Source organism: Oryzias melastigma, linkage group LG17 (genome assembly GCF_002922805.2).
Source record: "Oryzias melastigma strain HK-1 linkage group LG17, ASM292280v2, whole genome shotgun sequence".
Lineage (NCBI taxonomy): Eukaryota > Metazoa > Chordata > Actinopteri > Beloniformes > Adrianichthyidae > Oryzias > Oryzias melastigma.
In genome coordinates, this window is record NC_050528.1 from 16152616 (window position 1) to 16177348 (window position 24733).

At 38.3% G+C, this 24733-nt stretch overlaps 2 protein-coding genes across 5 annotated transcripts in view; both read left to right on the top strand.

Moving 5' to 3' along the window:
• Positions 1 to 4929, top strand: part of LOC112144225 (nuclear receptor coactivator 2) — a gene marked incomplete in the record, with an annotated part of 91500 nt that extends 86571 nt beyond the window's left edge. Inside the window, 1 exon segment of the mRNA XM_024268598.2 lies at positions 1238 to 4929. Coding sequence (XP_024124366.1) covers positions 1238 to 1249 — 12 coding nt within the window.
• A 4814-nt stretch (positions 4930 to 9743) lies between these two features.
• LOC112144439 (ATP-dependent 6-phosphofructokinase, platelet type) overlaps positions 9744 to 24733 on the top strand; it is a 50174-nt gene continuing 35184 nt past the window's right edge. For 2 of the 4 annotated variants that reach the window (XM_024268972.2, XM_024268971.1), the window contains exons 1-3: positions 9744 to 9991; positions 20979 to 21052; positions 23544 to 23621. In XM_024268972.2, the coding sequence (XP_024124740.1) occupies positions 9883 to 9991; positions 20979 to 21052; positions 23544 to 23621 (261 nt within the window). In that variant the 5' untranslated portion in view covers positions 9744 to 9882. The remainder of the gene's footprint in view (positions 9992 to 20978; positions 21053 to 23543; positions 23622 to 24733) is intronic. The other 2 variants (XM_024268970.2, XM_024268969.1) reach the window with 1 other exon arrangement.

Sequence of the window (24733 nt, forward strand, 5' to 3'; positions counted from 1 at the left end):
CGCCTCCCTGGTGAGGTGTTCCGGGCATGTCCCACTGGGCGGAGGCCCCGGGGAAGACCCAGGACACGCTGGAGAGACTATGCTTCTCAGCTGGCCTGGGAACGCCTCGGGGTCCCCCCAGAGGAGCTGGAGGAAGTGGCTGGAGAGAGGGAAGTCTGGGCATCTTTGCTTAGACTGCTGCCCCCGCGACCCGGTCCCGGATGAAGCGGAGGAAGATGGATGGATGGAAGATGGATGTGTTTGCGTGGCAGACTTTTTTTGGTCTTGTGGGTGTGGATATAATGACAGATTCTAGAGTTTATCCTGTGATGTTAAACGGTGTGACTATGTGCTTTAACAGCATAGGAGTACATTTTACTCTTCCCTCACTGTTTTTAGAAAACTGGTGTACCTCAGGGCACTCTATTAGACTCAAATACATTTTCGTTATTCTGAAATTACACTTAATTTTTTAGTATTAAATGTTGAGAAGGGTGTTCTTTTTTCACCAGTAAATTCTGAAAGAAAATGGATTTGCATCTGAAGTTTGCGCAAAACTTAATTGAAATTCTAGAAATAAAAAAAACACACGCAATTTCGCAGTTACACTGTAACCAATGATTCATATTTATGCAAATAAACACAAACCAACTTGAGCAATAAGGAATTTAATTACATTCAAATTAAGCCACGGCACTAGAGCTCATCATCGTCCATCAAAGGAGACGGCAGCGTCTTATTCAGGCCATGGAGTGGTTAGCTATGTGGGAGCAGCTACGGATGAAGTGATTTGGGGGAATTGTGGTTGTGATTTTACAGAGGAGCTGTGGGTCCAACAATTCTGCACGACACGCCCGACTTCATACTGTGGGACCTTTTGTGGCGCCCACTGCACAGCTTTGCGTGGTATCGGGTTATTGGTCACGTGACTCGTTTAGTTTGAAAAAAGTGTTTCCATTGCAGTTTTGCGAAATATGTCAATTTTGATACACCTCAAAAACCACCTACTCCAAGTGGAAAAAATAGTTTTCTTTTAAATTGCTGTTTCCATTAGTCAAATTTTCTATCAACTATCCAGTTTCAATAGCCAATAGAAACACAGCTACTGTAAGAGAAGAAATTGTTTAAAATTACTGTTGTTTTCGTTAGCAGGCTGTGGCAGGGTCACATTTTTCATAGTTTGCTATCACTGATTTTTCTAAATATTGTCTTTGTATTTTCCACGATGACTGACATCATTCTGATTGTTTTTCCTCAGAACTTTTGCTGACCTCAGCGTTGACAGAGACGAGGCAGCAACGGAGTCAATCCAGAAAGACTGACGCTGACTCAGCTCTCAAGGAAGTCGTTGATGGAAACCCCGTCCTCTGTCACCTCAGCCGGCTCAGTGACACGGGGACAGAGGTCAACCTTGACCCCACAAACTCTCTGTAATGCAGTCAGACTGGCTCAGAGTCAATCCAACATGTGATGCAAAAGGAAGAAATAACACGACCAACAACAGGGAAACTGCAAATCTGAACCATCCTGTCAAAAAAATGCACAACTGTATGAAAATACAAAGGGGTAATCTTATTTCAGGTATTGCAGTGGCTTGACACTGCCGTAGTAGATAATCAACATATATTTAGCTGCCATTTGTACCACATATACTTTGTATTAAAACAATCAAGTTACGGTTACCCCAAAGTAAAACTAAGATCTTAAAACGAAATACGTACGATTCATATTTAAATCAAAATGATTTCATTCTTTCTATAAAATATCTTTAACTGAGCTTCTACTCATGGAGGTTTCTGTTGGCACACGCTAAAGGTTTCCCTCCGAAAACACACAAACCCAACAGCTCTTCTATTTATGACAGACATTTTTGTGCCCATGTTTGTGTGCGAGTGAGTGTGAAACTGACACAAAATTAACACTGTAGTGACGAATGAACAGAAATCTTTGAATTTCATCTGGTGTGGTTCTTTTTTTTGAGCCTGACTGAAGATGACAAGGAGAAATTTACTGAAATATTTTAGTTATTTATAGTTTTCAAGAAGTTTTAGAAATTATTTGTATAAGTAAGGAAAAAGAAATCAAATTTTTTCTTGAAGAAATTCTCAAATGGTACTTGTTGATGTTGATTTTGAAAGTTAATATATTTGAACTGCTGTAGTTCCAGCACACGGGACTTGCGTCCCTATTTAATGACTTTTGAATTAAAGTGAATGTGTATAGATAGTGTATATAGATTTGTATGATTCTTTTCTCTCCAGTGGTATTATTGAGCAGCAGTTTGAACGTCAATAAATATTTTTAGGAATCCTAAAGAAATCACTGGTGAAATTATGACCCTTTAACTACTCTTTTTAGCATTTTACCGCCATTAGCATGCTAACCACTGGCATACTAACTGCTAGCATAACATAGAAAGAAAGAGCTCACTTTCTGACAAACGTTAGCCTTGATAAATCACGCTAACGACTTTCTTTAAAGTTTTAAAGTGACACATTCATGTCTTCAACATATTTTTGCCCCCAAAATATTCTGTAAAACATTTTTTTAAGTTAAATTGGCATTAGCTGATCTCTTGAGATAAAGAATAGCCACAGCAGAGCTAATCCTGATCTCTAGCTATCATCTAATGCACTGCATTTGTCTATGTTTATGTTTTCTGTCACTGGAAACACAAAAAAGACGTTTGCTGTGTTTTATAAAATTCATTTTAAATATGGTTTTAAATGGAGAATGTGAAGATGTGTTACAAACATTCCCCCAAAACTGTTTCCCAAATTTTGGGGATTTACAAGCAGACGTAGTAAAAAGATGAGGAGATGATATTAAAACATTTTAAGCTATAATTAATTGAACTCCATGTCAGAGCAAAAAGGCACAAAAGAAAACTTTTCTTCTAAACCCTCAGGTTAAAGCATGCACAATTATTCTCTCATATTTCTACTTTTAGTATTTTTATAGTCAGAAGTAAGACTTTTATCTCAAAATTATAGTTTTATATTTTGTAGAGATTTGAAAATAACAAATAAATGTCAAAATATGAAATTGAAGTCAAATGTTTTAATTGTTTTACTCTCTAAAGCTGCAGATTAACAGAAATGTTTGACATTTTGTTTTGGAAAAAGAAAGTTTTGAATCTGGGAATTGAACCCCTGAAGTTAAGTTCCTTGTCTACAAAAAGTAAAAATGATGATATTGTTCTAAAAATTCTAATCAACATGTAACAACAGTTTCACATTCTCTTTAAAAACCTTTCTTTACTTTCAAACTTGCATTTCAGAGGTGCTGCCTTCCACGTTTAAGCTAGAACAGGTAAATCGTACCTGTGCTTCCCAACACTTTTCTTTAATGGTGAAGAATTCCTTTTAGGACATGCTGTAAAAGGAGGTCAAACTTAAACTCTGTGGGGAATATTTAACATCTAGATTTTTTTTGCCCGTTTTCTGTTTTGTTTTAACCCATTTCTACTTCACCGCTTTGTGTAAAAGCTCAGAGATGGATCTCTGAGATGAAACAAGCCATGACAGAAGTTCTGAATGTCTAACTCTCAGATGGATCCGGGTGGCACTGAACACTCATGCAGTGACCCCTCATGTTACTCAGAAAGGTTTAGATTTTAACTGATGCAATATGGAAAACGTTTTGTACATTTTCTCAACTTCAGACGACTGCACTTGTAAATACTTTGAAGACGCTCGGTACATAGAACGATGCCTTAGCTCAGCGATTCTGCGTGGTGTGTTACTAAGTTACGGATTCACTGTATGCTGATGATGGAATAATTACACAAAAAGAGTTTAGGTTTGCTTTTTTTCAGGGGTGAAGTTGTGCAACCTCAGTCATCTCTTTAATTTTTTATTTTATTTTATGTTGGTGAGTGCATCTTTTTCAAATGACTTTGAAGTTACACTGGTTTGAGATTATTTCTGGTTGTTCTGAAGTTCAAAATGAAACTTTGCTGAACAAAAGATTAAGTTTTAAAGCTCTTTATGAATCCATTCCAAGATCTCCCTCCTAGTGCCAGGAGGTTTCCTAGATTACTCCAATAGATATAAAGTTTTCTCTGATCCTTTCAAAGAAGAAGTAGAAATGAATCAAGATTTTATGGTTTATCTGCTGTTGACTGCAGCTTGCACAATCCAAGTTTGGAAAAGCTGAAACAAACATTAGAATTTTTCCACAGCTTTATTTTGTCTATCACTGTCAAAATTGTGTAGCAAAAACCTTTTTTTAACACATATATTCTGCTTTTTTTCTTTTTTTTTTGATTGGGCATAAACACACAGAGCTCGGGGCATGACATTAAAATAAATACAAAAGAAATGGTTCCCTCAAATTAATGATCTATGGCCAAGAATTAGTATTTTGTCCATACAAATTAGCTTTTATGTCCACAAATGAGTATTTTTGTGTCATCACCTACAACAAATTTGTTGAGCACACAAAATGTCATTTAGTGTGCACAAATTATACAGTTTTTGAGAAGAATTTGTTTTTGTTTATTTTGAATGTCATGTCCAGGCCTCTCTATAAACAATAATTAGAACATTAACTTGTATTTGACTTTATTGCTCAGAAATAAATTCAAAATTTCATAAAAACTTATTTGAATGACTTCTCAGAAATGCTGTATAAAACTAGCGCACTGTCCCTTTTCTTTTTACCTTTGGTGACCAATTTATTTTAAGATATTTTTATTAAAGAAAAAACCTGTTTTGGCATCTTCAGAAATGGGGTTGAATCACAAAGATGTTAGTTGCATTCAGGCTTTTTGCTGTGATGTTCACATTAGAGGTCCCAGCAGTGACTATCCAGCACATACGGTTATTGTCCTCAAGGGTTGAACGATGAAGACGCTCTCACACTTTATGCAAGCTGTCGACTGTAATGTTCCTTTTGCCAATGCTGCTTGTTAATTTATGCCACTGTAAATAAACTATTTTTATTGAATTCCTTTGCCTTGGTTTGCTTTCACCTTTGATTAATAAACATCCTACAAAAGTGTTCTAGCAACAGGGAGAAATAGAACAGCTGACTGCTGTAGTTTCTTAAATCCACCAATAGGTGTCCTCATTTTCCACTAAATAAATCTCTTTCAAGCTCAGAAAACACTGTTAAGATACTTCTTTATGTTCAGTCATCGAATGGGAATAATGATAAAAAAACAAAACTTGTCTTAACAAAACTTTGCAGCATAAAGGTACATTTGTAAGATCTGAACAGCCTACTTGTTTTTTTTTTTATTTTTTTTTTGCCTGTTTTCTCATGATAACTTTTGTCGGATAACAATATCTACCTTTTCTTTTTCTGCTCGTTTTTGCATGATAACATCATTTTTCTGGATGACCTCTAACTTTCTTTGCACCTTTTTGTGATAAAATCGCTTCCTAGTGTTAACAATGTTCTCTCATGATGACATCTACCTTTGTTCCAAAGATTCTCTTGATAGCATCATTTTTCTGAAGAATAGCATCTACGTATTTTTTTTGCCTGTTGTCTCACAATTACATATTTGTTTTTTTTTTCAATTTACTGTGGATTTTAAAATAAAAAGAGCAAAGTCTAATCTCATTATTCCAACACAGACTAACAAAATGTGTTATCGTGTGATAATGACATGTATCTTGTTATCACACCAAAAAAACAAACAAACTTGTTTTCTGTCAATAACGTGATGGTAGATGTCATTATCATCAGATAATGGCCAACGGTTGTTTGCTGCTTCCGTAAAGTTTGCAGCTTCCATTGGTAAATAGAAAAAACCCACATCTTGTATTGAAATTTGCCTTGTGATCTGGAAAAACTGATGTTGTATCGTATTATATTGGCTTTACATTATTGTATGACCCTTAGCGAAAAGTAGTCTATTTAAGTGCACTAAAACCAAACTTAGTCTGTACTAAAAGTGAGTCAGAATACTTGAATTTTACTTTTTATATACTATTTATACATTGTAGATTTAGAGTTTTCTAATTTAGTATTCTGTTTCTCAAATGTGTGTGTTCTATAAGGTATACTTGACTTACTTACACTTAATAAAACAAAACTTCTACTTAAGGGAAACTCAAAGCTGCTATAGCTTTTGATGCTAAACGTTGATGGACGAGTCCTGGAACAGCCTGCAGGCCTCCAACAACAAGCTGCAGAAGTGACTTACTTTGAAAAGTCCGACTACAGCAGCTAAAGCAGCTTCTCTGCATGGAGGCCCCGCTTAGTTCAGCACTACAACAATAGAGGCCAAGCCTTCCAAACAGAAATGTTTCAGTACATAACACTGTAAGGTAAGAGGACACGAAGCGCTACAGAAAGACAACCTTCATGTCCCAACCTTGCAACCTTTAACCCCTTGACGCCTATATTTATTTTCCAGCTATAATAAGAAGATGTCATTTAAGTTTTTGCTTTCATTTGGATGCTAAATTAAGGTAAGTTTGGAGCAGAAATGCATATTTGGATTATTGAAGCCCAATGAGGCAAATTTCCTTTGTGATTTTAAGATATATACATAGAATTGAATTGAATTGAATCAAGGAGTTCACAGTCAATGAGTCTATTTGATCCATTTTTTTTGGGCCTTTAAGCCATTTATAGATATTACGTAGCTTTTAAATGTTTACAATAATTTAATTAAAGTACTAAATGAATGTCATAACGTGATGTTTTTCTTGTAACAATTTTACCTTATTTTACTTTTGGAGAACATCAAATTCATTTCAAAATAAAATGCACTCTAAATCAATTAAGATCATCCTTCAGATCTAGTCTGAATAAAATTGCAGGAAAGTCAATTAAAAATGCTTGAAAATATTTGCTTTGAGCTTATTTAAAAATTAAGCCACTCCGACTGCAGATTTAACCTTTTACCTGATTTTTGCAAAGTTTTCTGACTTGTTAAAAATCGAAACAGAAATAGAATAAATTAAACCTCTTGCTCCAGAAGGGTTTTAGCAGAAAAAAGAGGCAGCAGTGGCACCACCATCGTCTGAGTCATTTCTCCCTGCACACTTGATTCTGGACATGATGTCACGCCAGATTCACACGGCAATAAAACAGTTATTGAGCTGTGGAATCCAAAATGTCACAAGAACGTCCAGGAAACGGATTGTTGGTGCTTCTCCAGCGCCTGGTCCCTCCTGTCTGAATCACTGTGTGAAACATGTTTCTGCACACGACCAGATAAATCCACTTTTTGTCCAATTTGAAATGAATCTGCGAAGGAAAAAGCAAGACATCTACAGAGGGAGAGGATATGTGAAGGTAACAAACTTCTTGAAATGTGCTTTTATTTTTTGGACAAACAGAGATTTTTTTGGAGGCATTTTCAAACATTTGAAATTCAGTATATGCTATAAAGAAAAAAAAAAACAATGTTTGACAAATGCTGAGATTGCTAAAGGCAAAGATTGAGAAAAAACTGGAACTTTTGTTTCCATTATCACCTTTCTTTTTCAGTGCTGTTACATAACTATATCAAATAATGTAATCTGCTGTTGCGTTGTGTGAACTTTTCATGCTCCGACAGCCTTCACTTGCTCCATATTTGTATTTTAAATCCATTCTGATATGGGACCATCACTTCCCGGTTGTGGGAGGGCGGACTCGGCTGGGAGTCGCTGATTGGCTGAAGCGGCTGTCGATCAAAGAGTGGACCTGCGTCAGCAGCGGCCCTCTCCACTTTTGAAATTCGCTTTGCTAGCTGAGGCCTGTTCGTGACATCCGAAAAGATAGGCCCAAAAACGAAGACGTATCACTCGGAGTCGTTTTCAAGGAACACAAAAGCATCACTGGTGAAGGGTTTCAGGTTTCAGACCATCCATTTCCCACTTGTTCCCGCTGAAGGTCACAGAGAGATGGAACATTTCACAGCTGTTATCGAGGAGCAGGCGGGACAGTCTCCCGAACAAGACCACAGCCTGTTCCAGTCAACCTAAAAAATGACTTATGATTATTTACATGAATATAATAAACATCTCTAAATAAATACCAACTTCAAGGTTGTCATAAATACATCTAAATTAAAAGAGAACACATTAAAAATATAAAACAAGAAAATAAAGAAAATGTGATCAAATATGAGAGAAAATGTGCAGAAAAATAAGTTCTATTTTGATTTGTCAAATTATGATAGCATATATGAAAACCATCTTTTCTAAAAACAAGTGTTTGATATGACATCATGGAAAAAGTTCATCTCAAAGAATGAGAACATGTCTTGTGAAACAGCGGCCACTCTGGTCAGAATGGGAAATGCAGGGCAACATTCTCATCATTACTCATCAGATTTTACACTTACTGGTTTGTTACAGTTACTGAAATGTTTCTGCACTGTGACAACAAAAACGACAGCAGAACAACATCTCTATGTTTATTTTCCCTGACTGACATCTCTGTTTTGATAAAAAAAAAAAAATGTTAGTATTTTTTCTATTTGGCTAACAAACATGTCTGATATTTCTAATACTTTTTGTAAGTTAAATTAAGAATAATTATAGACTAGTTTGAGACTTTTTAAAAAGTCTCTTGAATCAAAATGTCTATATTAAAAGCCAAAGCAAAAGACAACTAACTGCAAAATTTAAGATCACTAACAATGTTTGTTACGTTCTCTAATGTTTGTGCATCTTTTCTCACCACATTTTCTCAAATATACTTCTTAGGATATCCTGTATGAGCAGTATAGAAATGTCAAAGATTTCATAGATATAGGTGTGTTTGTATTTTTGTCACATTCTATCAGGTCAAATGTTCAGGATTGTGTGTCAAAAGTGTCACTTTTCAAATAAAATAAAACCAAAAACTTAACGATAAAAGCCTTTGTGTTATGTTCTGGTTCAAAAGGATGTTGGGGGATAGTTTGAACAGTTCTTGTAAAAAGAAAACAAAAGTTTAAAAGCAATTCCTTTCTTGTTTTAATCTTGCTGTGAACTGGGGAAACACTGAGTTGAAATGCTAAATAAAAACTAGGATATAAAGTGCAAAAAACAAAGATGAATTTATTTGAATGAATGAACAGATTTAAATAAAAAAAAACTACAATACAAAAAATAAAAATCATTGTTTTTGTTTTAGAAAAGTAATTAGATTAATTTTGATAAAAACTGTTTTGCTTCACAAGTTATTTTACACTGTTTGTTTACCACAAATCAGCACCCTTGAAAAAACAACAAACAAATAGATGAATAAATAAAATATTAAATAAATAAAATGTCAAATAAATATAAAAGTGACATGTGACATGGCCTGGTTCAAAAATATGGATTTAGATTTGAACAAAGTAGCCTAAAGATAGACTTTAGTCCACCCATCTCCCCATCAAAACAACACTTTGACTATACATACAAATGAGTTTTAATCAAATAAAAATGACAGATTTTAAAACACAAAACCATCAAGAAGCAGATTATATTTCGACTATCAGTGCGTTCATCATTTCATGTCAAATTGGACAGAACATGGTGTGATTGAGAATTTGTCCTTTTCTGAAACCTGCCTCTGGTGGTCGTCTCAGGAACTGCGCCACTCAGTTGTGTTTGCTGGTTAAATCTTTTCTACTGTATATTTCTTCAGTTTTTCTAGTTTTTCTTCCCTCATTAGCTTAAACCTCTATATACCCCATGTAGTTTATTCGAAAAAGTATCAGATTTTATTTTAAGGAAACTTTTCAAGTTTGTTTCCATAAGCGTTCTTAAAGAATTGAGCCTAATTGGAGCTCAGCTCGTGCCACAGAGTGAGTCTTCTTGTCCTATCTAGGATCTTTGAGGCAGAGGTGTGTCGTGAAGAGGGGGCAGTCAATGCTGCCCCCCCCTCCCGTGTCAAATATCCCCGGCGCTCTCCGTCTCCCGCAGGTGGTCTGGCAGAAGTCCTCCTCATCCTCTTCTTGCGGGCAGGTGCGGGAACTCCGACATGGCGGGGAATGCGGGCCCGAAGCGGCAGGACACTCGGAAATTTGTGGAGAACCTTTCCGGCGCCGGGAAATGCATCGCAGTGCTGACCAGCGGCGGAGATGCTCAAGGTAATGAATACATCCATGAATAAAAAGTGCTCCTCGGTGAGTTTTAGGGAGCTGCGGGTTCGAATCCCCGCGTGGGCGCGCTGCCGCTGGACGCAGCGCGGAAACTTGGCACCGTGGTGTCTGCACAGTTTTAAAGTTTAGTGATAATTTAATTAAAATAACTCGTTTTCCTTCCTCCCGGAAGTGAAATGTTTTACAGAAAGTTTAAAGCTTTTATTTTATGCGACAAAAACAGAATGGCTCATGTCCGATAATGGAAGTATAGGGAAAGGGTTCCCAAAAATGCGCATTTCTGGAGGAGGAAGATCGAGGCACGGCTTACTATCTGTCAGCATCAGGTGTGGGAGGGAGGGGAGGCAACCGGGTGGTGCAGGGAAGAAATTGTTTAATAATACTTATTATTATTATTATAACATGACTATAATAAATGTGCATCTGTGGTCAAATCTGCGCCTTTCTAGGGGCTGAGTCTGTGCGGCGGTTACGCAACACTTTGTGCGGAGCAGCTTTGGCGCGCGTGATGCGCAAGTTGGAGCACTTTGCGGGAGAGCAATGATGAGCTAAAAGGTGAGGTGGGCCTGAAGGTGCACCGTAATCAACAAGTGAGCGCTTCTGAACAAACTGTCCTGAATGGAAATGCGGCGCCGCATCGGCTTCAGTGCGCATCCTCGGAACTCTGTATCCCCACGCAGAGTGACAGGAACTGTGGCGAAGATTTCACTGTATGGTGTGCAGCCTCTCAGACAGACATGCGCACTGCTCTCTACAAACTGCTGAGACGTGAGGCTCATAAAATAGATAAATAAATCCAAACTCTTGCATCACAGAGTCTGAGTCACGACTGTTGTCAAGTAGAATAACGGAACCGTCCCATGCCGGTCTGAGCAGCCTCCACACAGTAAACGGCGTCCGTTTCTCCGTTAGTGGCTGCGCTTTTATTTTGAAAGGGAGCCGACTTCCTTCCGTGTCCTTCCCTGCTTCCGCCGTTGAAGGTCGAGCAGCCTATTTGAGGAGCCGCGGGCATTCAGTGATTTATGACAGTGAAAACGTAAAATATCCACAAAAAATAAAATAAAAACATCCTAAATGTCTATATTTTTACTGTATCACTTCCTCACCACTCCTAAAGTGGTAAACTCAAATGTAGACTACATAAAAAAATGACATATATCTCCGTTGCAGTCCTTTTGGGCCTTTGGTGACTTCCTTTCACTGTGATAGTAGTAGTGGTTTGCTCCTAATGCTCCCTGAGCATCAGTGAGGACTGCATTCCTTCATGTCTGAGGGGAGAACATATTGTTCTCTGCAGTCTGATGCTCACAGGCACCAGGTTATAGCCTGTTACATAATACATCATCCCTATAGCTGTTGTAGGAGCTATTATTAAAGGGTATTCACATAGTTTCTGTCAGTCTCACAGCATATTATGAGCTGGGTATTGGTTTTAATCTTTGCATTCAGCACACGCTCACCCATGCTGCAGCTGACTCACTGGAAATCTCAGACGATGCTGACGGATGAAACAGATTTTTATTCCACTTGTTGTGTTGTTTCTATCCAAATGTTGTTGCTTTGGTTATTAATGTCCATTCTCTGAGCATCCAATCAGTTTTTACCACCACCTCAGTCTAGAACAGGGGTGTCAGACTCAATCACTCAGGGGGCCAAAAACCAAAACACACCTGAGGTCGAACAGGATCGACATTTATTGAACACTCTAAAACGAAATTGTTAAAAGTTTAAAAATGTCACTTTTTAACATAATTATGAACTAGATATATAGGATTACCTGCAATGATGCTAGTGTGAATTTAAGCTGAATTTGGCTGCTGAAGATGATAGTGCTGATAGCCGAAGATGCTGAAACTAATAACTGAAAACGCTGAAGCTGATAACTGAAAACACTAAAGCTGATGGCTGAAGATGCTGAAACTAATAGCTAAAAACGCTGAAGTTGATAACTGAAAACACTAAAGTTAATAGTTGAAGCCACTGAAGCTAATAACTGAAAACGCTGAAGCTGATAACTGAAAACACTAAAGCTGATAGCTGAAGTCACTGAAACTAATAACTGAAAACTCTAAAGCTGATAACTGAAAACTCTAAAGCTTATAGCCGAAGATGCTGAAACTAATAACTGAAAACGCTGAAGCTGATAACTGAAAACACTAAAGCTGACAGTTGAAGCCACTGAAACTAATAACTGAAAACGCTGAAGCTGATAACTGAAAACACTAAAGCTGATAGCCAGCAAGAATATTAGCTAAATGCCAAATTAGCCTAAAAACCAAAAAAAGTTGTCCAAAAACAGCTAGCATGTAGCTGAAAAAATAGCTGAACTTCAAAATAACCTAAAAAATTGAAAAAAAGCCTAAATTAGCCAAAACAGTGAGCCTAACTATGAAACAGCCTAAAAATACATTTTAAAAACCCCATATTAGCCAAAATAGCTAGCATGTATCTGACCTATTAGCTAAAGTCCAAATTAGCCTAAAAAATCTTTGTAAGTTCCAAAATAGTCCAAAAAGTTAGCAGAATGCCAATTTTTTAAAACTTTAGACCCATAACATTTTAACATACAGTAATTATGAATAATAAAAAGGCAACAATATTGTTCCAGAATAAATCAACTTAAACATTAAATAACTTTCAATATTTTACTCTCTGCAGAAATATTTGTTGTCAAAATTATACAAGTTAGAAATGAGCACAAGATAACATCGGGCCATTAATAACAATAGAATAAAATGATCTGGAGGGCCAGATAGAATTACGCTTGACTTTGACACATGCTCCAGAGCGGAGGTCACCAACCTGTTTGAAACTAAGAGCTACTGGGTTCTGAGTCATACAAAGGGCTATCATTTTTGAAATAACACATTTTGCTTAGTTATAGTTATTAATTAATTAATTTGTTAATTAATTAACACTTTTTTGACTCAAAAGTTTTAGGTTTCACTTATGAACACTGTACTTTTCATATCTGTGTAATACCTATCTTTTTTTTGGATCTGACATTCTTTGATTAGTAGTTGAGGTCAAGTTAAGTTTGTCCGCTAAAATATATTCAGGCATGCACTTAATAGATCTATATATTTCTACTTTGGAACAGTTTTGGTAATGTGTAATGTTCCTACAGCAGGAATGTTACAAAAATAGACAAGTCAAAGTTCAAAGATTGCCATTATCTGCCAGATGGTCAAATCACCCATTTAATGGGAGTATTGATCTGTTTTTTTTTTCCAAAACTCATTAGTCACTTTGTGCAGATCTAACACATTCCATGTCTGCAGAGACCCCCCCTCCTGCAACAAATCAGGGCCATCCAGGTCTCCTAGCAACACTTGACTCCGTGCTGGGTTACAGGTAGTTCCTATCTTTAACAGCAGAAACAGGAATCAGTCAGCATCTGCTCCGTGAATCACTGAGAGATGTTACAGCTGCTGGTCACAGCTCACATGACCGGCTCAAATTATCGCTTTGGCAAAACAAACACAGCCGACTCAACAAGCTTTGGGATTAAAAACAATGTGATGCTCTAACTTCTGAATCATTATGGAATAGTAATATTATGTGTTAATGTTATGGCTTAAATACATCTTTATTTCATCAGTGGATATATTTATCCCATAAAAATGCTGTACAGTTGAGGCCTGTGATCAAAATTTAAACCAAACAACGTCAATCTCCACAATAAAAGCAGATTACCTTAGATTGGTGAAAAATTTGGCAATATATGTAAACACCAATTAGGTTCCACACAGCCAGTATCACTACCCAGCCAGCAAGGCCAGGTGGGCCCCATACGGTTTAAAAGTAGGCAGAAAATGTGGGCCCAGAATGGGTTTGTCCTAGTGCTGGGCAATATGGAAAAAAATGATATTACAATATTAATTATTTTATATCACAATAATGATATATATCCCTATATAAAGAATAAAGTGTATTTTCAGTTATTTAAAAAAAGCTCTCGCTAGTTTTGCTTTGAAAAAGGAAGATTCAAACATTATTCTGTATTTCAGAGCAATCAATATTTTACTCTTCTGTACTATATTAATAAAGATCGTGAATCATCGATGTGGACGTCGTGTATATTCATACTCAAATTTTTGGGAACAGATCGCGAGAATCCGAACAGCAATGTTCCACAGCTTGATTTATCTCTTATTCTTTGTAATCTCATATATTCATTTTTGTAGACTTTTCTTGAGTGATTGAAGGTTTGTTGTGTTAGCATCGGTGCGGGAATAGCCTCCTAGCTTGCTTACGTACTGCAGTCTTCTGCTCTGCGTCGGACGTTTTGAATTCAAAAAGAAAATTTTGTATTTTTGAGGTTACTTTAGATCAGGGGTCTCAAACTCAATTTAGCCGGGGGCCACTGGAGGCAGAGTCTAGGTGAGGCCGGGCCGCATCAGGATTTTCACAAGAAAATCGCTGTTAAAACATTCAAATGTTCTCAAATATCTTTGTTTTTAACACAAAATAATGAATAAATAATAAATAAATAAATAATAAATAAATAAATTAAATAATGAATTAAAAAGCAGGCAAATCAGTATGGAAGTTTTTTAGTTCCTTCAGACTCTGAATTTTTTTATGTTGAATTTCTGACCCATCGAAATTTTAAGTCTCGAAATTAAAAACACTGATTTTTTTAAGATAGAAAATATTTTTGGGAGCATAAAATTTAGCTTTTTAAAAAGCAAGGGTTGAAATAAAATTCACAATAAAAAATCAGAGGTTAAAAAATTAAGAAAAAAATTCTAAGGTTAAGAAAATTCAGAATAAAAATTCAGAATAAAAATTTAGAGGTTAAGAAAATTCAGAATAAAAATTCAGGGGTTAAAAAAAAATCAGAAAAAAATCAGAGGTTAAGAAAATTCAGAATAAAAATGCACAATATAAATGCACAATAAAAATTCAGAATAAAAATTCAGGGGTTAAAAAAATTCAGAGGTTAAAAAAAATTCGGAGTCTGATGGAACTAAAAAACTTCCATAAATCAGTAATAACTTAAAATAATAATAATGACCATACAACAGATACATATTACTGAAGAAACCACATATTGACTGACTAGATAAAACTAATAATGTTTATTCAGTTTCAATTGTCTGTATTAACAGATCCTCCTTCAGTGAGAGAGAAGCCCGATACCGAGAAAATCTTTGAAGGATTTCATTATTTGTAGATTATTTTAAAACTCCTCACAGTAAATATATCTGATCTATATGTCTTCCATTCATTGGAGGTGTGGAGTGCTCGCGCGCGCCGGCTGCGTCAGTGCGCATTCGGGTGGGGGGGGCTTTCCATGGGGGTTCTATTCAAACGCGCGTAGCAGAATATCGGACTTCTATCGCGTTTACATGGACTGGAATGCGCGCCGACACAGCCGGTGTGTGAACCTTAAAATTCACAGACACGCGCACGCAGGCGCGAGCCAAGCTCAGAATCACATGTCTGACAGGCGGGTGCAGCGGATCGCCGCGCGGGGCGGGCTACAGGTTTGCGGCTCGGAGCTTGAGGAGCTCTGATTTAATAGGAACAGCCAGCACGTCAAAAAACGTATTCCTCGACATCATACGTGTATTCATTTCTAAGAGAGACATCCACAGACGGAGCTGGTAGCTCAGAAACACCTTTTTTTTTACAAGCCGCGAGCAGCAAATTAACTGCGCGGGGCACGCGAATCTGTCACGCGAATCGCGTTTGGTGCTTCATGGCTCCTCCTCCGCCCAGCTGATTGGAGGAATGAATGAATGAGTGAGGAGGTACTGGACCGCCCGCCGATGTCCCGCCTCCAGAGTCATATACCTCACCGTGATTGGTTCGTTCAGCTCTGCACACAAGAACTGTCATTCATATCAACCTTGCGGGCGCACTAACAGTAATATTTCATATTAAGACGCGGGTCTCAAATTATCATCCCGCGGGCCGCAGATGGCCCGCGGGCCGCAGATGGCCCGCGGGATGATAATTTGAGACCCCTGCTTTAGAAAGATTTGGTCATTTCAAAACTATTTTCAAGCATTCTTCTCTCCCAGTTTTTGTCGATTTGGTTTTAAAACATGTACCGGTAAATGTCATTAGAAATGACGTGTTTTAGTTTTTTGTTTGTGTCCAAAGTTCAAAGATATTTTGTTTTTATAAATAGGCCTCAATGAGCAAATGTTTTGATCTAATATATGTTGGATTACATTTACGCTTTGAAGCACTGTATGTATATATACAGTATATATATACTGTATATATATGTTTGATCAAATATATGTTTTGAAGCTTTTCAGATGAGTAATTTTAGCTGCTTGCTGCAGTGGAGCTTGTTAGCTCAATACAGCAGAGCTATAATACATATACTTATAGGGCCCACTTGGCCTTGCTGGGTATTTTGAACTATTTTGCTGTTATTGTCAATTTTAGCTGGAAAACACGGTATTAACAAATGTTGTCCCCTAGAACAGTTTTCTTCTGGGTTTAGTTTGATAATTTCTTAAATAAAAAAATAGGAAGAAAAAAAATTAAATACAAAAACAGCAGCCAACCTTATGGGTCCTCCAGGGTTTTAGTGAAGGTCAAAGCTGACATTTTTCAATATATCCCAACTAAAACGTTCATCAGATCATTAGCATTATTTTAAGATTTTCATATATATTGGGAAGTTTTTGATCTTTTGACATTCCTGTTTGTACCATTTTATGGTTTTTGTTTTTTCTTTTGAGCTTTTCCATGTGGAACATTCCTTCTTTTATACTTAGCTTAAGCATTTCAAATAAACCAGCAGCTGCATACTTATTTCCTTGGCTCACTAACTGCAATTTACGTCACGTTATCTTTTCAGAAAATAATCAAAAGCGTGACTTTGCTTACCAGCAGGCGCTTCCATCCCCAACACCCCCTGAAGTGAGGAGTCAGAAGGAGAGGAGGTGTTAGCTGCACCTGGCTCAGGATGAAGTAGAAAGCAACCAAAGCTGGATCCATGCTTTCTGTTTTACCAAATTTGTGAAACTTTTTTGTTTTTTACAGCTTGATCCAACATATTTGTTACTTTATAATCTCAGCCTTGTAGTTGTAATCACACTGAGTGCTCTGGCAGATGCTGCAGCAGAACAGAACCTGAAGGGCTCTTTTAGTCTTATCGACTTCTTTCATTTCCTGTTTCTGTTTGCATGCTCACGCTCCTTTAAGCCAAAGCCAATTCAAAAGCTGCATGTCAGCATGTAATATTTGATTCAAAAATAATGGGGCTAAAGCTAAAATAAGGTGATTGGAAATCTGTAACAACATATAAAATATGGTTAGAATGGGGGTTTCAGAGTCAAAGTGGTAAGAAAAAAATCAGAGATTTTTTAAATGTATCCACTTTCATTTCTTAAACATGATTCAGGAGCTCAGGAGTCTGTGTTCAAATGTTCAGAGTACAAACAGACTCCAAGCTGATAGATGCCATGCAGTATTACAGCTAATGCTGTAACAATAATCTCATACCTGCTGTGAAAACTATGACCCAACTAAAACTCAGATACATGCCTCTGCATGTTTGGCATTTTATTGACAAATGGTTTCTCCTGTCACATTCAGCTGCTTAGGGGTTTTTGCAGAGGGATGACATGCATTTCCACAATTATGGAACAATGGTTTTCCAAAGTGTCCCACCGACTATATCATATTTGTCAGGAGGGAATATTGTTCTAAATTAAACTGAGTAATTACAGTGCTAAAGGTAAGTATTTGATCCGTTGCTGATTTTGTAGGTTTGCTTACAAAGAAATTGACATTCTTTCTGTCATCTTAATGGTACATTTTGAACATTAGCTGCGTTTACATGTGCAAAATGTCCTTGATCAGATCATAGAATGAATTAGAATAGAACTGTGCACATGGACCCTGAAAAACTTCATCCGATGGTAACAAACGTTTCCATGCGCCACACGGTTGATCAGAATAAATCACGTTGACATGCGTATAACTGTCTAAAATACCGGAAATAGTTGTAGAAGAAGAAATAATGAGTTCTATTGTAGACAAACAAAGATCATGTATAGAGCGAGATGATGCTCTGAACGTGCTTTCATTATTATTAATCATATTTTTAAGAGCCTTTTTTTAAGAGAATTTTCTACATCCATGTGGGAAATGTGCATCTTGCCATCACGCAAATATGTTCGAATAAGATCATTCTTTAATCTGTTTGGATGTGATTTTAAATATAAATTTATGTGATTTTAAACGGTTTCTCAGGACTGTTGGGTGCGCGGAGCAGCATTTCTGCATTCAAAAGCCGCCTCCGCCGGCTCGTCCCGTACTGAATCCGCTCTGAGACACAGTTCTCCCGGGAGATATGGTTCTCCAGAATCTGACGGGTCTCTCGCACAGATCAGCTGGACGGACTCCAGTCCAAAGCTCACACCGTAACAAAGCATGAAAGCTGTGAATCCGGCTTTTCTACTCAAAGAAAAGAGTTAGCTCGCGGAGAGCAGCTGATTGGTTCTGTTGGTGCTCCAAAGACTGCCATCCCCTCTATGCATGAGGTAAAATCCAGCGCAGTAATGACACACGATCAGAATGTGCGTTTACATGCAGCTTGATCAGATCAACCATCGGTATAACCCACCTGTCTTGATCGGAAATAAATTTGGATTTGAAAGAGTCTGATCGGGCCAGAGATTCCGAACGGCTTGTTTACATGACGCATTTCTTTTCTAATCAGGCGTTTATTCCCATTACTCGGGGTGATGTAAACGTAGCCAGTGAGAGAAAAACTATTTTAAAGAATTTACATAAATGTATTTGCATTTTATCTAAGGATTAGTGGCTGGGTGGCTCAATGTGCTAAGTACAGGGTTTGCATGCATGAGGCCTAGGTTCGATTCCCAGGGTTGTCCACTGATCTCCATCCAGATTGGGCCCTTAGGCAAGACCCTTGACGCTGCTGCCTAACTGGGTCCCTGTGCCCCTCAAGTTCAGGGTTGTGTCAGGAAGGGCATCCGGCGTAAAAACTCTAACAAATCACTGATGCCAAACAGTAGGTGCTGTTTTGAACTGTTGCGACCCCGAATGGGATAAGCTGAAAGGTGAAGAGGGAGAAGATTTTGTGGAAGTGATTAACTATTTGAACTCTCTTGCCAGAAAAACTTTGTACTTTGTGCTAAAATACTTTGTTGAAGTCAGACGTTTCTTGTAGTTGATGATCCGGTTTCTGCATATATCTTCTATATCTTTAAGATTTGGTGGTTGTGACTTGGCAACTCTGAGCTTCAGCTTCCACCATAGGTTTTCTATAGAGACCAGAGACCACTCCATGACCTTGATATTCCTTTTCTGCATCCTCGGTTGTATGTTTTGGGTCATTATCTTGTTGGAACACCCATTTTTAAGGTCATAGCTCAGGATTTGACAGTACTTGACTCCGCCCATCCTCCCATCAAGGCAATGAAGAAGTCCAGTGCAGAAAACCACCTCCAAACCATAATGCTTCCCCCTCCGTCCTTGACAGTGGGAATGGTGTTCTTGGGGGTCATAGGCAGCATTTCTCTTCCTCCAAACACAACGGGTTGAGTTGATACCAAAGAGCTATGTCTTACCCAGGGCTCACACAGCTCTCGTTACGGCTTGACCTAACTTTAAAAGTGCAAGAGGAAACCCAATGGCAGATGATCACATTCAACCTCTGCGGTCTGGCAAATCTATTTTGCTGGATTTAAATCTAATAATCAAATTTAATAAGTAAATGGCCGATTATCGCGTGAACCTATGTGAGTTTGGAGTTTCACAAGGTCGGCAGCGGAACCTGTGGCTGCAGCCATCTAGTAGCCAATATGAGCCTCTTGCTGTAGCAAGACCACTCCCACATTGGAGCCGAGCTCTAACGCTTTCCGTGTGAGCCCGGGATTAGCCTCATCAGACCCAATCCCTCTCCAAATCATGATGGTTAAGACACAGCTGCACCTTAATTTTAAATGATTCCAATGCCGTAGTTTTCTTTGGTATTGTAATCATACTCCATGACGTGCTGCTGACCTCCTGGCCCAGTCAGCCTTGTCAAAGACTTCTTGATCTCAATGCGTTTCTTTTTCCTGGGTCAATAAAGGTGTTTATTGGCAAACTTCAGGTATGTGGGTCTGCACATGTGTCTTCTTAAGCAAAGGGACTTTACTAGCACTACAATATGTTAAACTATTGTGGTGTTAAGTATTCCAAATGGTTTTCTTGGTGTATGTAGTTCCAGTTAATTTGAGATCATCAACTAACTTCTGCCGTGTTGTTTTTGAGTTTCTCATCATCATAGAAACGCCACCAGGTCAGATCTGGTTTGGAGCTCCAGACCTACAGGTGGATTGATGGCTGTGTTCTGGTACTTTGGCCCCAACAGTTGTTTCCTTAACCCCCAGATTGTTGCTGATGTTTTTGTCGTTCATCCCAGTTTATGATTTTCTCCCTTAAATCCACTGAACGCTCTTTAGTTTTTCTTTGTTTGGAGTCTGACTGACCGACTATTCAATTCAGGTGACCTGTTGATGAGGAATGTACTGATCTGTGTGAACCAGAACTCTTACTGGTTATTAGGGGATCAAGTACTTATTTCCCTCAATGAAATGCAAATGTATATACATTATTTGAAGTCAATGTCTTGATTTTCTATGTAACTTTTCAAATGAACCATTAGGAAGACAGATTGTCAATTTATTTTCAGGTGGGTAAACCTACAAAATCAGTGAGTAGTCAAATACGTGTTTCCTTCATTGTGTCTGTTTATTTATTGAACTAATGTGCACTGAAGACAAGAAATTACCAAAGTTCTTGAAAATAAGCATTGGTATAAGTTTTTCTGCTTGAGTTTTGCTAGACAAACATGTGATCAGATATCGGATTTACTTTATTCAACAGATTTGAATTTTAATATAGTTTTTGTTGCACATGGAGAGTTACCACAAGAAATAAAGAAAATTAAACAGTTGAAACCGTTGAATCTTTTCCCCTCTCTTAACAGGTATGAATGCAGCAGTCCGTGCTGTTGTCCGAATGGGCATCTATGTTGGAGCAAAAGTCTACTTCATCCATGAGGTGAGCCGTGACTCGGCTTTCCCGCGTTGCTCCAGGAGGTTCTGCTGCTTACGTTTCCCCGACCAGTGAATTTAATGTGTGTTTTTTCTCTGGACTGTGTCTGGAAGGAGCCAACTGGACCCAAAGGCCTTGAAATGGGGTTTTTACATAACAGGCTTTGAATGATGAATGTGTAATACTTTCAAATCCCTTATTTACTGCCAGAAACGCAAAAATCCCTCAAGGATACTTGCACTGTAGCTTTAATCTGAACAGCTTTGTAAACAGAAAAACAGAAACTTCTTGCAAACGTATCACAAACATTACAGACTACTGCATTTCTGCATATATTTAAGGTAAACACTGATGTTCTTGGTATTGCTTTTTTATACACAATCCTCGGCAATACGCGTTCAAGTGACCACTTTCTATGAAAAGTCTATGGAAATGCTCGTAAATGCATTTTTAGGTTTCTGCGTTCAAAATTCTTGCCTTTATGAGTGATACACATGTTTTTAAGACCGTTTTCGGGTGTCCGTTGAACGCCCATTGAACACCAACTGAACGTCTATTGAAAGTCTATTAAACGTTCATTAAATATGCATTGAAAGTCTATATAACGTACATTGAATGCCCATTGCAAGTCCATTGAACGTGCTTTGAACGCCCATTGAAAGTTTAAGTAACATCTATTGAATGCCCATTTAAAGTCCATTGAATGCTCATTGAAACTTAATTGAATGTCAATTGAACGCCCATTAAAAGTCAATTGAACGTACATTGCACAACCATTGAAAGTCTATTGAACGTCCATTGAAGGGTAAACCAGTTGATCTTTGACCAATCAGACTCAGATTTGTCAGTGGCGGTGTCCATTTTAATTCACAGAAGTGCTCACTGTTGAAAACTGATCATGAAGGAAAATGAATAACAGCGGTTTGTGCCTAGCTGGAATTCTATGACACCAAGTCTTTCATATTTGGGAACAGAACTGTGAAAGAAAAAGCCTGGAGCAAGATTTGCACCAAGACTCTTCCAACAATTGGTACATGCTCAGGCTGTGAAAGTCCAGTGCGAACACCATATGCTACATTCAAGAAGCAGCGTTTAGCGCATTCTTGAATATGCACTGTGTGAATGTAGGATTATGCTACCAGTAGTCCAGTGTGTACAGTAGTCAGACAATACCAACATCAGCCTCCAGTTTTAGCTTTTTAATTAAACAAATCCACCAATCCTATGGACCTCATTGCTTTGCAAGTTATGTTTTTTAAAGTGTAAATGGTGTAAAAAACACTTTTCTATCTTCCTTGAAGACACAAAGGGTTTTACAGTCACAGTCCCATTCCTCCATTAACACAGACATTAACACGTTGATGCCTAATACTGGTGCCAATCAATAACCACCAAGAGCAATATGGGGTTCTGTGTCTTCCTCAAGGACACTTCAGCACATGAGTAGGCAAGGCAGGAACTGAACCTGTGTACTCTTGATCAGAGGCTGACCGCTCTACCTCTGCACCATGGCAGAAATTTACCTTGTAGCTTCTTGAAGTGACTTAAGGTATAAGCTATTGCAGCCTGTATGTCTTCAAAGATTACTTTCACATTGGTGGATTCGCACTGTCCTATCAGAGGCACAAGTTCTCATTTTATCAGCAATGAAGTGAAGTTAAATTTTTCTACGATTGAGATAAGGACAGATCTTGTGACTTAATGTTCTATTTGGGAATTTCGTTTTTTTTTTTACCCATGTAAACATTGTACACAACAAATGAGGCATGATCTGTTTAGATGATTTGTTTTACATTTGTAAAGACAAGAATAACAGCTAACAATTTCCAATAAAGAAGCTACACTAGTCTTTGACTGTTGGAAACACCCGATTGCTAGAAAACACAAACTTTACCAGCAAATATTATATTGAACTGCAACGAATTGGAGTTCCTTGAATGGAATTCTAAGAAGAATTTAGGATACAATTTGCTTGGAGTTAGCATGTACTCGCATACATTTTGAACTTCTACAATATTGGAATTCTTCTATTTGGACATTGGTCAATCACAAACTAACTTCATGGGTTTTAAGTTGACTCACATTTCCTGCAATTCCATACTCAGAATATCCAGAGAATATTAAGAACACGTATTAGACATATTTAACAATCCTTTTCAATTGGTTTCACACTAGAAACCAAAGTTCCTGAAACTTTTTCAGTTACTTTAATTGAAAGGCAACCTTCAAACTTTGAATTTGTTGTGAGACACGCTCTGGTCCTGAATCTTAACTAGCAACCATTCGTGTCTCCAATTACTGTGAAGGTATTTGTTCCACTTAGGATCGTGCAACTTTTGCATCCTCTTAAGCTACTTGTAGAGTAGCTGTCCTCAGTCTGAGGCTCCCCACTATAACATGACACATCAACCAACTTCTTAGATGTTAACATGAAGAAACTGCACCTACTTTTTAGTGTAAAAGGTTTTGTTTTCAAGTTGAACCTATTCTATTCCAGGGCTACCAGGGGATGGTGGATGGTGGAGACAACATCAAAGAGGCAACATGGGAAAGCGTCTCAAGCATGCTGCAAGTGGTATGCACACTTTTATCATTTAGTTTCTTAGATTTCTGATCAGAATCAAGTCGAAGTACAAGAACTACCAGAACACCGTTGCCCACAATGCATTGTTTTGTAGTCATACAAACGGCTTGAATTCAGTGCAACGCCAGATTTGCAGCAGCATCTGCCTGAGTAGGCGCTTTGCATCCGCCTCTTTCCAACGATATTTTCATGATGATTGACAAGTGACGTGAGAGTCCACAATACCCAACATGCACCGCAATCCAGGCTATCTGGGCAGCGCCGCGTCCGTCTGCACGATCTCAAACACACCTATTCTGACGCCGAGTTCACACTGGACGTGGAGGCTGCTTTCATTCGGCGCCCATGTTAACCTAAGGCGTGGTTCACTCCAGGCGCGGAGCGGTGCGAAGCGGCGCGGTCCTCCGCGGAGGGCCCGAGCCGTGCGGCAGATGGATCGTTTCGACGTTGTTTAGTTCGCGCATGCGGGAGAGCGGTGCAACCGTTTTGCTTCTGCATACCGAAAATGCAGCGACAGTCTGGTCTATTTTTTTTTGCGCTAGCCGCGAGTGATCCGCGTGAATTTTGGCAGGAAGTTACATCAACATACCTGAGAAAATCCGGTTTATTTTTAAAATATAACCAATTTTTCACAGTAAAACGGCCCGATTGACAATTACGATCATGTTTTCGTATTTAAACGGACTGTAGAGACAAAAATAATCAACACCCACACACACACCCGGGTGCGCGAGCACAGACACACACAAAACAGACAGACGCGTAGACACAGATCAACGTAGTGAGCCGACTCCGGAGCGAGTGGGTGGCTGGGAGGAAGAAAGCAGTTCCTCTAAGCAGAAACGCGGAGTAAGATCTTAAGGTTAGGAATAATTTCCCAGGATTCCAAAGACAAACAAAAAAAACTTCCTGCAGAAGCGCCTTTCAGACGTAGTTGGAAAATGCGCGTCTTGTGTGAACCACAGAGGGGCGCACTACGCTTAGCGGCGCTTTTGTGCTCCGGTTGCCGTGAAACCACTGAGACGCGAGCGATTACGAATCGCGTGGATTAAACACCGTCATGGTGTCCTTGGAAGGCTGCTTCAAAAAAAAAAAAAAAAAAA